Source organism: Prunus persica, chromosome G8, assembly GCF_000346465.2.
Source record: "Prunus persica cultivar Lovell chromosome G8, Prunus_persica_NCBIv2, whole genome shotgun sequence".
Taxonomy (NCBI): domain Eukaryota; kingdom Viridiplantae; phylum Streptophyta; class Magnoliopsida; order Rosales; family Rosaceae; genus Prunus; species Prunus persica.
Window position 1 is genome coordinate 21795028 of NC_034016.1, and position 12894 is coordinate 21807921.

Consider the following 12894-nt stretch of genomic DNA (forward strand, 5'->3'; position numbering starts at 1 on the left):
ATTGATTTGATTATCAGATTACTCAGCCAGGCGCGTGCTGTCTGTGCTACAATTCTATTGCCTAACTAAGATAAGGATTCCACACAAAAATATAAACATAATTAATTGTTGGCTGCTGTTAATGATCTTATCTATTTTCTGTTGCTTAACTTTATGCCTTTAATTGATACTTGTTACTGATAATAATATCATCCCTTGGATTTATTTATGTTTACCTTAATAATTAATTCCAACAGGAACAGGAACAGGATCATTGTTCATAAATCTGTTGTTCTGTTATAGATAGCTTCGTGTACGTTAACTGTTATATTGTCAGTTTGGACTTTGGACGAACGAATCACAGGAGTCACATATGATATGAATCAGGAATGATATCTGATCATAATATATGTACAATGTATTTGTCTAAACTCAAGTTGGTTACAAACTACAAAACTGCATCTTGTCTTGTCTGCACATGATTTGCATTGCATTGAATTATTCTTTTCCTCGACAAGGTGAAAAAACACACAGCACAAGCAGAACCACATAAATAAAGGGAGCTTGGGGACATTTTTGTCCCAGAAAATATGTAACCAGAACAAGGGTCAACCAGCACTTCTCCTCCTTCTCTTCACCAACCGAACACAGCATGTATGTATGTACGTGTACCTCTTTGTTTATTATTTACTTTTCTTTTTGTGGTGAAATGAAAACAGTAATTTTCTTTTTCTTTTTCTTTTTCCTTTTCTTTTGGGGGTGGGTGGTGTCACTGTCAATGTGGTGAAAGTGAAACACTTGGGTAAATAATCAATTTTGTAAAATAAAAGAGCATGTTGGATTCGCCAGCTGACAAGTGACTCCATGGAGAGTTCTCGCCCCCAAACGCTTTCCAAAAATCTTAAAACACAACTTCCACGAGTGCAAATGACAAAGTTACCGCATAATAAAAAATTATTGGAACGGCAATAAAAAAATAATAATGATAAACCAAATTTAACCAAACTATTGATTATACTTAGCAGTGTTTCTAAAGCCAAATTTACATTTTCTAATAAATGGGAGAGGGGTCTCATATCGAATTAATTAACCATTAATCGAGCTTATGCTAAGCAATCAATTTATAATTTGTTATACTTAGAGAAATTAAATAAATATAATGATTCTTTTAAGACAATCAATACAAATACCTAATTGTAATTTTCTTTTCTATGATTCTAAGAGTTTAAATCTAAACACAACAATAGATTCCAAGTTCGAATTTATCCTTCTCGCCTCATAAAAAAGTAGAGAGCAAAACATTCATAAATTTTATTAACTATATTTATTCACCATACAATACGATCTTTAGAATTCAATAAGTATATATGTCAAACATTTCATACAAGATAAGTATATACATGCCAAACATTTTATACAATATTCTACTTAACAAATGGTTTAGATTTATAGTCAAACAACACAAATAATATTCTACTTTATTAGTGGTCCAAATTTCCAAGATTTTACCGAATCTCCAAATTCACAAATTATACCTAATGTTCAAATCAATGGCCCCAATTTACAGTTTGCTAGCATATCATTATATATATAGTTCATACAACATAACACCTAATTAGTAACCCCACTTACAATTAAGATAACACTTAATTAGTTCAATTAAGATTTTGAGTAATCAAAATTTATTTACAAGAGTATACTTAATTAATGACACAAGTTTTCAATTTGACAATATTACTTGCAACACATTTCAAACAATATTCTAACTACTTAATGTCCAAAATTTACAGTATGTCAACATGACGTGTCAGATTAAATGGTAAGAAAAATAATCTTTTTAATCCAGTGCCGAATATATTTTATTTTTTATTATATATATATATTTTTACAAACAGCTTTTTACGTATCTAGCATAGTGTAACAATCTTGATAAGGTATATTTTTAAACATCCTAGGGTTTTTAAAGTAACCGATTTACGTTTTTATTCATTATTTATTTCAATGTTAGTTTTAAGATTTTCTTAACAAAATGCGTTTCAAGATAGTTATAAAAAATAGATCTAAACCCCAACATGCAACTATATAGACAAATAAAATAGGATATGGTGAAAAATAAAATATTATGTCTCGTGTAGGCCAATCGTTTTCTCGCTCGGAGCTGAATGAAGGTATTTCCTTTGGCTAGACGGAGTGGAGTGACGCGAAGTTCCTTTCAAAAGGATCGTTTTTTGGGCTTGATTTTGAAGCGTAGTTTTCCACTCTATTTTCTACTATATATATAACAAGGAGTGGAGCTGGAGAATCTCCCTCCCCGGCTAGGCTACTACGTTTTCTTGTTTGAAATTCCAGGTTTGGTCTTCATTGGTATTTTGACTGTGTAAAAAAAAAAGTTTAAATTAACACACCCATAGTTTATTGTTGAACATTCCTGTAATCATAATATCATAAAAGTCACGTGTGTAAAAGAAAATGGTACATATATGTTAATAAATGCTCTTGAGTATAAATTTTTGATGGTTTAATTGTTTATATTGTGTTTATGTTAGAACAACTTAGAAGCCACCACCACACAATTTTTACGTTCTTGCTTTGCTCAAGGGTCAAACAGGGTGAAACGTGTCGCCACGCGCATCTGATTGCGTCTTACATTGGAAATCCAGGTGCTATCAGGACATAAAAATACATGAAATAGAGGGCTGAAACTCTAATAAAGGAAAGTATGTTACCGGGAATGTAAACGGTGAATCTGACCTTTTTTTCTCCATCGTCTCTCCTCTCTGGTTAGATCCCGGTTCTTTCCTAATTCTATGTGGCCACCTAAATAAATAATTAACTATTTTGCTTCAAGAGAAAGAAAAAAAAAAACAGAAAAGAAAACAAAAATTGAAAAAAAGACCGGCTGCTGTATACACCAAAACCCAGAGAGAGAGAGAGAGAGAAAGAGAGAGAGAGAGTTCTGCTGAATCAATTTCAACTCCTATAGAATTTGCACGCAGAAAGTGTCTCCAAAGAAACATCACGCACAAGATTGTTGTGGTCAAATTCGTGGTTTTCAGAAACCAATTAGTTTTTTTTTTTTTTCGTTTTAATTTGGAATAATTCGGTGGTTGTGAATTTGGGGTTAGGATATTGATTTTTGGGGTGTTTGTGTGATCGGGTCTGAATTTGATTGCTTAGGAGAATTCTGTTGAATGGGTCGTAGAGAGTTTCGGGTTTTGATTAGAAATTGAAGGCTTTGAAAGGTTGGGGTTGCGTGGATGATTTCTGTGGGGAGTAGGGATGCGAGGAAGGAGCTAGGGTTAGGGTTTGGTGGTGGGAGAGAGATGGAGGATACTGAGCTTGAAGAAGGCGAAGCTTGTTCTTCCCATATCAATGAATACGATCCCAACATCGACCCTGATGTTGCTCTCTCTTACATCGTAAGCATATAACATAATACGTGTAGATATGAATATACATGTGTGTATGTGTACTTTTTGTTGCATACAAGCTTGATCCTAACATGAATATTGGTATTGAATTGCATTGAATTTTTCGGGTTGACTTGTATGGATGTCTTAGATCCAAGCTTCGGAGTTTGATTGAATTTGAATTTTACTTTGATTATGTTAAAAATTTAAGGGCACTGAATGATATAAATACTTTTCTTAAATTATATTGTATAAACTGTAGTTTAGGACTTCATAATTGTTTATAGGGAGCAGAAACTGTAGTTTAGGACTTCGTTACTTAGCTCATGCTTATTGTAATGTAATTGCGACATTAACATATCATAGTTGTCCACTTTGTAATGCAAGGTAGTATCCCTCTTTGGCTTATGGTAGGGCATGACAATGCTGTTTTGAGGGATTGGTTCATTCGAATAATTGTTTTCTATGCAGAACTTACTGATTATGGTAACAGTTTATTATGGCATATAATGTGCCTTGAGTTCTATTCAGGTTTGGAGTCTTTAGATCTATGTTGCCCTCCTGTCTAGTTATGAGTTATGTGAGGTTGTGAAATTTGAATGTTATAAATCAAGTTAGGTGGATTTAACTTCGAGTGCAATGCATGATCTTTCGGAATTTGAAACTGGGTGTTGAGTTTCTGCTTAAGTGTTTTAGGGTCGTGAAGTGTAATTGTTTTAGGGTATTAATAGTTGGTAGTTCTACAATGTAGTATCTTAAATCTTAAAGATGCCTAAATATTTTCTAGCCCTTGTTATCACTTTTTGTCTCTTTATATGAGCTTGTCATTTTAATGACTCATGCTGCTGTGTCTGGTAATAGGATGATAGGATTCAAGATGTTTTGGGACAGTTTCAGAAAGATTTTGAAGGTGGGGTTTCTGCAGAAAATTTGGGTAAGTCAGTAGAAGGGAATCACACTTTCTTTTGTGCTTAAGAGATTCATTACTTTGAAGTTCCTCTCCTTTAAGTAATGAATTGGCGATCAATACATTGCAACAGGGGCAAAGTTTGGTGGGTATGGCTCATTTTTACCTTCCTATCAGCGGTCTCCAGTGTGGTCCCATTCGAGGACTCCACCAAAAGTTCACAACTACAGCTTACCCAAATCACCTTACAACGTGAAACTTGAGGTATCAACTATCAGCTTTTTTTTCTTTTTCTTTTTCCTGATTGATTTCTAGTCCTGTATAGAGGAACCAACATCATTTATTGGTTTATTTGACAATTCTCAGTCATCTTTGATTATTTTACTGCACAGGGTGGTCAACGTAACAATGTAGTTTGTTATACTACGCCTCAGTCAGTGGGACTTGGGCCTGCTTCAACGGGTTCCACTTCACTTGTTGCACCAAAGGCGCCATCAGCGAATGATCCAGTCAAACAAGAAGGAAGCATGTCATTAGATCAAGCTGACCAGTACGCTCCTCGACATGAATCTGCAAACAAGAAAGCTATTAGTTTATCAGACCAGAAAACACTGAAGGTGCGAATTAAAGTGGGATCGGATAACTTGTCGACACGAAAAAATGCTATCTACAGTGGGCTTGGCCTTGATGGCACACCGTCTTCCTCACTAGATGATAGCCCTTCCGATAGTGAAGGAATATCTCATGAGCCTCAGGATGCCCTATTTGAATCTCCCACCAGTATTCTTCAGGTGAATCATCTCCCTGTAACATTCAGATGTTTTCTGTATTTGAACTTAATAAGCTTAAACTGAAACATTTCTTTTCATCGTGCTCTGGAGTAGATTATGACATCCTTTCCGGTGGATGAGGGTATGATGTCACCTCTTCCTGACGACCTAATTTACTTAACTGAAAAGGAAAAGCTCCTAAAGGAGGGTAGATCTGTGACTCTTCCAAGGGATAGCTGGGAAATGTCTGGCTCCCAAGCGAATGGAACTCATACCATGGAGGGTGGTGGGAAATTGTCAGGGCAGAGAAAAACAAAATCTGTTGAAAGAAATGATTTTTCAGCAGAATCGAAGAATGGGAATAATAAGGATGGAATTGGCCTCCTGTCAAAGAAGGAACATGATGCGGACGCGTTTGCTTGTGAGGAGCTTGTTTCTAAAACCTTGCAGCTCCCACTTCTATCCAATTCATTTTCCACTGTCAATGACGTGATAAAGAGCAAAGAACTGGATAAGAAATATTTATTTAAGGATGGTCAAGTAGAAGATGAATCAATGGACCCAATGTCCAACCAAGAGGATGCCTGGGTTGAAAAGCGAAAATCCATTTTGGCTGGAAAGGTTCAGGAAGATAGAAAAGTAAGTTCCAGCGATGATGTTTTGGTTCATCCAAAGAAAGAGGGCCCTTGTAGACGAGAGAAAACTTATGAATCAGTAAAAGGTGACTTAAATGTTTCTAAAGGGAGGAAAGCTTTAAATACTGAAGTCATGGACCATTCAAAGCAGAAGGTCAATCAGAGGGCTACATCCCATGAGGTAGATGATACGAGACTAGTTTCTGGGAAGGAATATCCATTACCTGCAGAGAAAAAGAAATCGAAGGAAGGTCACAGGACCCTGGTTGCAGAGTTGCCAAAAGAAAGCTCGAGGGTTGGTTCCTCTTCGGGGCCCAAAATGAAGAGCACTCATGTGAACAATTCTAATACTGATCCAGAAAACTTCAAACTATGTAAAGATCTTGATCAAATCAGGGATACAGACAGAGGTTTATTTGGGGATTTTGATGACGGGAACCAAGTGGAATTGTTTGAGTTTCCTTCTGAAGATAAGCTTAAGGACTCCGATACTGTTGCAAAAAGTACATCTGCAGTTAACAGTGGATCAAGGGAGAGACCAAGTGGCAAGAAAATCGATAAACCATTAACTTCAGCTTCAAATATAGCCCCACGCTTTGGAAATGGACCAATTTTTGCTGCAGCTCCTGCTGCAGGGGCTCCTGCACTCATAGAAGATAATTGGGTATGTTGTGACAAGTGTCAGAAATGGCGGCTTCTTCCACATGGTACAAACCCGGACAACCTACCTGAAAAGTGGCTGTGTAGCATGCTTAATTGGCTGTAAGTTACTTTCTAGTAGGCATTTTCTATTCTATAGCTATTTTCATTGCATTACAAGGTATATCGACAAAACCTGGAGTGGTATTTTGATATATGTCAGTTTAGAAATTGTTAGTGACTGTTTGTTCCAATCTCTCTCTCTCTCTCTCTCTCTCTCTCTCTGAAGCTTGATGTCTTGATTCAAATGCAGGCCTGGGATGAATCGGTGTAGTGTAAGCGAGGAGGAAACAACAGAAAAAATGAAAGCTCTAATTGCGCAGTGCCAAGTTCCTGCCCCTGAGAGCCAAAATAATGTGCCCAGAAATCCTGGTGGGTTTATGGAAGGAGAGGCATTGCCTAAGTCTCGGAACCCTGACCAAAACCTCGAAAGTTTTGGTTTGCATGCCATGCCTAGTGGAAAGAAAAAAAATGGACCAAAAGAATTGTCAAATGCATCTAATAGAGATGGTTCCGTTCAGTTGCCAAACTCCATGAAGAAAAACATACAGGCATCAGTGAAGAGTAGAAGCTTGAATGACGTGAACCAGTCTCCATTGCTAAGTGAACCAGATTTGCAGCAGCTAAGCAAATCCAGTGACATGGCAGTGGAGAAACGAAAGCATAAGTACAAAGAGAAGCATAAAGTTTTAGAGCCCTCTACCAATGGAGGTATGTATATGAAGCAGTGATTTTTTGTGCTTGGAAGACTTCCTTAATTATGTTGAATGCTATTTACTTATTAATAAAGCATATTAAAACAGAAACAGGTGATATCATGAATTTAAAGATCAAGAGCAGAAGAGACTCCGATCCAGATTCTTCTAGAGCTTCCAAGAAAATCAAGACTGAAGTTAAGCGTATTACTGATGAAGAATGGGCGTCAGACTACAGTGTGGCAGTTGGGGAGGTAGGTCCTAGCTCAAGTAGTGGTTTTCGGACTGCTGCAGCAGGGAAGGATCAAATTAAGAATAGGCCACAGGCAATTACAAAAGCAAAAGATGAAGTTTTAGATAATCGATCCTTAGATACGGGAACTTGTGATTCTAAAGGTAGATCAAAAAAGAGAAAAGTGAAGGAATTCCCTGATACTCAAATTCATATGGATTCCATTCCCGCTACGGGGAGCTATGTCCAGGATCGTTCAGTCGTTGCAAAGGAGGAGTTTAGTGAGAATGACTACAGGAAGGAAAAGAAGGCAAGGGCATCTAGATCTGACGGGAAAGAGTCTAGTGCAAGCAAAGGAAGTGGTAGAACAGACAAAAAAAACAGCCATACAAAGAATCAACAACTTAGAAAAGATATAAGTAGTGGTCTAACTCACCGGAGTAGGAATGGTACGGATTCTTCGAAAAGAGATTTGGGATCTGTACAGGTTCCTGTGGCTGCCACTTCAAGCTCTTCCAAAGTTTCTGGTTCCCAGAAAACCAAATCCAGCTTTCAGGAAGTTAAAGGTTCACCTGTAGAATCTGTTTCATCATCACCTATGAGAATCTTGAATCCTGATAAGCTTACATCAGTACACAGGGACCTCATGGGAAAGGATGAGGCACAAGATGCTGGTCATTTTGCAATAGGTAGCCCAAGAAGATGCTCAGATGGTGAAGATGATGGTGGGAGTGATCGATCTGGGACAGCAAGGAGGGACAAATTTTCCACTGTGGCTAATCATGGGTCCCTTGATTCTTCTGTGCTTGATTTTCAGGACAGAGATTCTAATCACATATCTGGTGGTAAAGCTAGAGGATTGGTTGTCCCGTCTCCTGATATCACAAATGGTCTTTCTGTTAATGGTAATTCAGGCCAAGATACTCGGTTCCCTAGTAAACCATTGGCTTCAAATGGTGGTGAAGACAGAGATAATGGCAACCATTATCATGGTAATGGTTCTCGCCCAAGAAAGTCAGGGAAGGATTTCTCTTCTTCACGGTCGAAGGACAAGAATGGAGGGAGCTTTGAGTCTGATTTGGATATGGGTGAGGGCAAGAATTCTAATGTTTTCAATGAACTCCAAGATCATTCACCGTCTCACGGAATAAAACCAAGGGATGGTAAAAACAAGTTGCAGGAGAAATTTGGGATCAAGTCTGGTGAAACTGAGAACAAAAATGTCGGCAAGAAAGATTTTACTGGAAAACCCTCCAATGAGAGTAGTAAAAGGGAGAGTCAGTCAAATTTAGGGGGTAATGATGGCCCAGATGTTAGACTAGATGCTAAAAAAGATGCAATTTCTACTCTCAAGCAGCATTCGCTGCAAGACTGTGATAGTGAAAGGCCTTCAAGGAGGATTCCTTCTGAAAAAACTGATCGAGTGGATACAGGCTCAATTAGGGGGAAGTCACTACCGTTGCCACCCTCTGGAGGAGCTCAAAATGAGATGACGACTCGTTGCCCCCGACCAGCTTCTGGTTCTCACAAAAGCAATGGAGCAGATAGTATACAAGTTGATGCCTCTGAAGGTAATAATGCTGTGAAGGTGCAAGTACAGACCAGAAAGGCTGATAATCAGAATGGAACTCAGCATATCAGTTCAAGACATCTTACACAGAATGGGCACAGGGCCAGGGATCTTGATGCCCATAGTCCAGTCAGAAGGGACTCCAGCAGCCAGGCTGTTACAAATGCTGTGAAAGAAGCTAAAGATTTAAAACACCTTGCTGATCGTCTCAAGGTTTTAACCTATCATATTTTCGTGATTAGATGTTTATGTTCTCCTTTCTGTGATAATAATGTGTAACACCAATTTTTGCAGAACTCTGGGTCATCTGAAAGTACGGGTTTTTACTTCCAGGCAGCTGTCAAATTTCTTCATGCAGCATCTCAGTTGGAATTGACTAACAGTGAGGGCACCAAGCATAATGAGAGTGTGCAAATGTATAGTAGCACTGCAAAACTATGGGAGTAAGTCAACCTTTAAGCGTTATAAACACTGTTCTCGTGGCACATGCATTGATTTGGGTCTTAGTGATTCATATCTGTTTGACGTGTACACCTTGCATGCAAGTCTCTGCCTACCCTTGACGGAGCCCTGCATGTGTTAGATTAGGACCCATAAATAGACTTGGGAGATTTTAGGTAGTAATTCTAATTTCAGTTGTATTTTGAGGTTTTTACCCTCATGTAAGCCTTTTTGGATTGGGTGGGGGGGAGGGTTGACAGAAACTGTACTTTTGGGGTAGGGTTAGTTTTCAAGACATAAGCAGTAATTTTTACAATCTTCTCATACTTAGTGAAGTGGTCTCATCTGTCTTTGCACGTAGCTATATGCTTTTGGACCATAGTAGGTAAATCATTGTGATTCATGATCGACTGTCTATATTTGGTCATTAGAATAGTTATTGGTATTTACCGTAGTAGCATGAATAGGAGCCATTTCTTGCAGATTTTATACTCTAATGGACTATGGAGCTTCCTTGCCTCTTTTTATGCTTTTCCTTATTAATTTGAATTATCTTGTAGGTTTTGTGCTCATGAATACGAGAGAGCCAAGGATATGGCTGCTGCTGCTTTGGCCTACAAATGTGTGGAGGTGGCTTATATGAAGGTGATATATATCTCGCATGCCAGTGCAAGCAGGGATCGTCTTGAGTTGCAAACGGCTTTACAAATGGTTCCTCCTGGTAAATTGACAAGCGTCATAACTGAGCTATTTTTTTGGTGCTAAAGGATATGCAAGGCTCTTAATAACCTTGTTTGAGTTGCTGCTTATTTGATGTCCTTGTTGCTTTTCTATCAGGTGAATCTCCTTCTTCCTCTGCCTCTGATGTTGATAACTTGAACAACCCCTCAACGGTAGACAAGGTTACCTTACCCAAGGGTGTTAGCTCTCCCCAAGTTGCTGGAAACCATGTTATTGCTGCCCGAAACCGTCCCAATTTTCTCAGGATGCTCAATTTTGTAAGTATATATAAATCCTCTATTGAAGCTTTAATTTGTTACTCTTATACTAATGCACAAATCTTTATCAAAATATTTCTTTGCATCTTTAGCATGTGTAACATGGTCAAAGAAGGTCATGAACAAGAGTTGACTACCAATTTATCTAAAAAAGGGTATTCTCCTTTTACATGTCTACCATAAGAGAAGTGTCGATATCGGCCACTGCATGCCTTTCTGTTATACCCCTCAAGCACAACAAACATATAATGTTTTACCAACTTATCAAGGGGAATTAAATTCTCTCTCTCTCTCTCTGAGTCTTGCATCCTATTGTCATACATTGCCACATGATTCAATTACTATACCTGTATATTGGACGGCGAATGAACAATACATGATCAAATATGATGAATTGCAGGCTCAGGACGTAAATTTTGCAATGGAAGCATCAAGAAAATCACGGAATGCTTTTGCAGCTGCTAATACAAACGTGGGAGACGCTAAGCGTTTAGAAGGCATCTCTTCCATTAAAAGGGCTCTTGATTTCAACTTCCATGATGTGGAGGGATTACTACGTTTGGTGCGGCTCGCGATGGATGCCATTAGCCGTTGAAAGAGTCCAAGAGGTTGTGGGATGATTTCAACCCTAGGAAGGTCTGTGAATCTTTGGTCTCATGCCTTAAGGAGGGAGGAAAAAGAGACTGACCTTGATACTTCTGCTGAACTGCTTGGAACTTCTGTCAGGGGACTGGTGGTTTCCGTTCCTGTTTGAAATACAGATAAACTCCTATTCGTTTTAGTTTATGTGGTCCTAAAATCTGCTTTCTAGCACAGACGGACCAAAGAGGTTATTCTGATCTCAATAATCAATATTCATTTTGAGGTTTTGTGAACAATCATTGATTAAGGCTCTGCTGAGAAGATTCTGAGCAACTTCTGAAGGTGGATATGCTTCATCAGCAATGTGATGGAAGACATAATAGTTGTATATAAGGAGAAGAACGTTGGTTCTAAAAACAATAGGGGGTTTCTTTTAAGTTCCAAAACACGAAAGTACAACTTTGGGGCGTCTTTTTTCTTCAGACTGTTAACGTATCATGATAAGTCGTTATCTTGCATTATGTGGAGACAACCTGTGAATGGCAGCTTCCAGTATGTACACAAGCTGTCTCACAGTTTACAGATTGAGACCACACCAACACTATGAGTGAGAGTGGAAAAAGATGAAAATCGTAGGTATGCTGTTTCTTTAATAGATACCCTCTATTTTCCCCCTCCACTTTTATTTTATTTTTCTTTGTTTTCTTTTTAGTTACCAAAAATTCCTTTTGTAAAAAATAAAATAAAAATTATTTGCATTTATTTCTGTCTGAATTTAATTTGGTTATATGTGCAGGTTGTCTTCATCACCCTTGTTGTAGTTAGGATAATTATCCTCTTTGCGTTAATAGAGATGAAACCAGAAGAATATATTATCAGAAAATTATTATCACTGCGATGCATGAGCTCGCACTGCTGCACTTGCCTGAGTTTCTTTCCTCAAAGGTTTGTGTAGCTGTAATTGTTTTCGAAAATTCACTGCTTCATTCTATGTGCCTTCATCTCTAACGATTTCTCTGTGTTTTTACTTTCTCCTCACAGTGGAGACTATGTATATATACAAATCATTGAATCGAGATTATTGAAGATTCTGCATGTTTTCCGTCTGTAAAGAGAAGGGGATGATTGGATATTATTAGGTCATTCCTTCAGATCAAACAGGTAAGGCTGTAACGATTTGACAGTGTTTATTTATTCGCCGACTTCAGATCAATTTGTGTACTTGTAAGGTGTGAGTCTCTCAAATTAGAAGCATGTGTCTAGAAATTAATTGAAATTACAATTGCCGAGCATGAGAGGAGGGAGGGAGAAGATAGTAAATAAATAATAAGAAAAGCATCAATAAATCTATCATCCTGCAACTTGAAAATTAAACATTCTTTCTAAGGGCTAAATATTGTCCATGCGCATGATCATCCTTAGTTGTAAATTGAATTTTAAGATATAATATTGGTTTATTTGCAAACTTCCTTCTTAATCTTGTGCAGAAAGAGAGTAATGATGGAAAGTTGTATACTTGTATAAATGGTTCATACATAACCCTCACACTGTTCTATATTGTTTTACCTGTACTTTTTAATTTTAGGAGATTGGTTGATAAGTTGCTAACCGAACAGGGTCTCTGCTTGCAGGCTGAGCAACCGGGATAGTTGCGGCTGCGGCTGCGGCAGCTCTCGCTAGTAGGCAACTGAGTTTGATGTGATACTCGTTTTCAGTTTTCCCCGATGTGGGTGTGTAGTGTAGTTTCTATCCAAATTATGAACTAGTCACTAAACGGTTGATTGATTACCCATACAGTACAGATGACATTTATTATAGGTTTAGACAATAAAATTTTGAATTATTTATTCTTGATTACCCATAGTGATTGTAATTATCCGGGTTTTATTAATAAAGCTTTCGATTGTTTCAAGTGACGACATTGATGTCAAAAGCCAGAGATGCGTGTGTTACGTCAAGTTTCAAACTCAGCCTTC

The 12894-nt window shown here is 37.9% G+C and overlaps 1 protein-coding gene across 1 annotated transcript; it reads left to right on the plus strand.

Moving 5' to 3' along the window:
* LOC18767729 lies at positions 2636-12837 on the plus strand. Its single transcript, XM_020569630.1, has 14 exons — positions 2636-3398; positions 4251-4323; positions 4430-4560; positions 4689-5087; positions 5181-6463; positions 6654-7111; positions 7204-9110; positions 9192-9340; positions 9899-10059; positions 10176-10336; positions 10737-11554; positions 11715-11863; positions 11960-12079; positions 12550-12837. Exons 1-11 carry the CDS (start codon positions 3237-3239, stop codon positions 10929-10931), a joined length of 5079 nt encoding a protein of 1692 aa, XP_020425219.1. The 5' UTR covers positions 2636-3236; the 3' UTR covers positions 10932-11554; positions 11715-11863; positions 11960-12079; positions 12550-12837.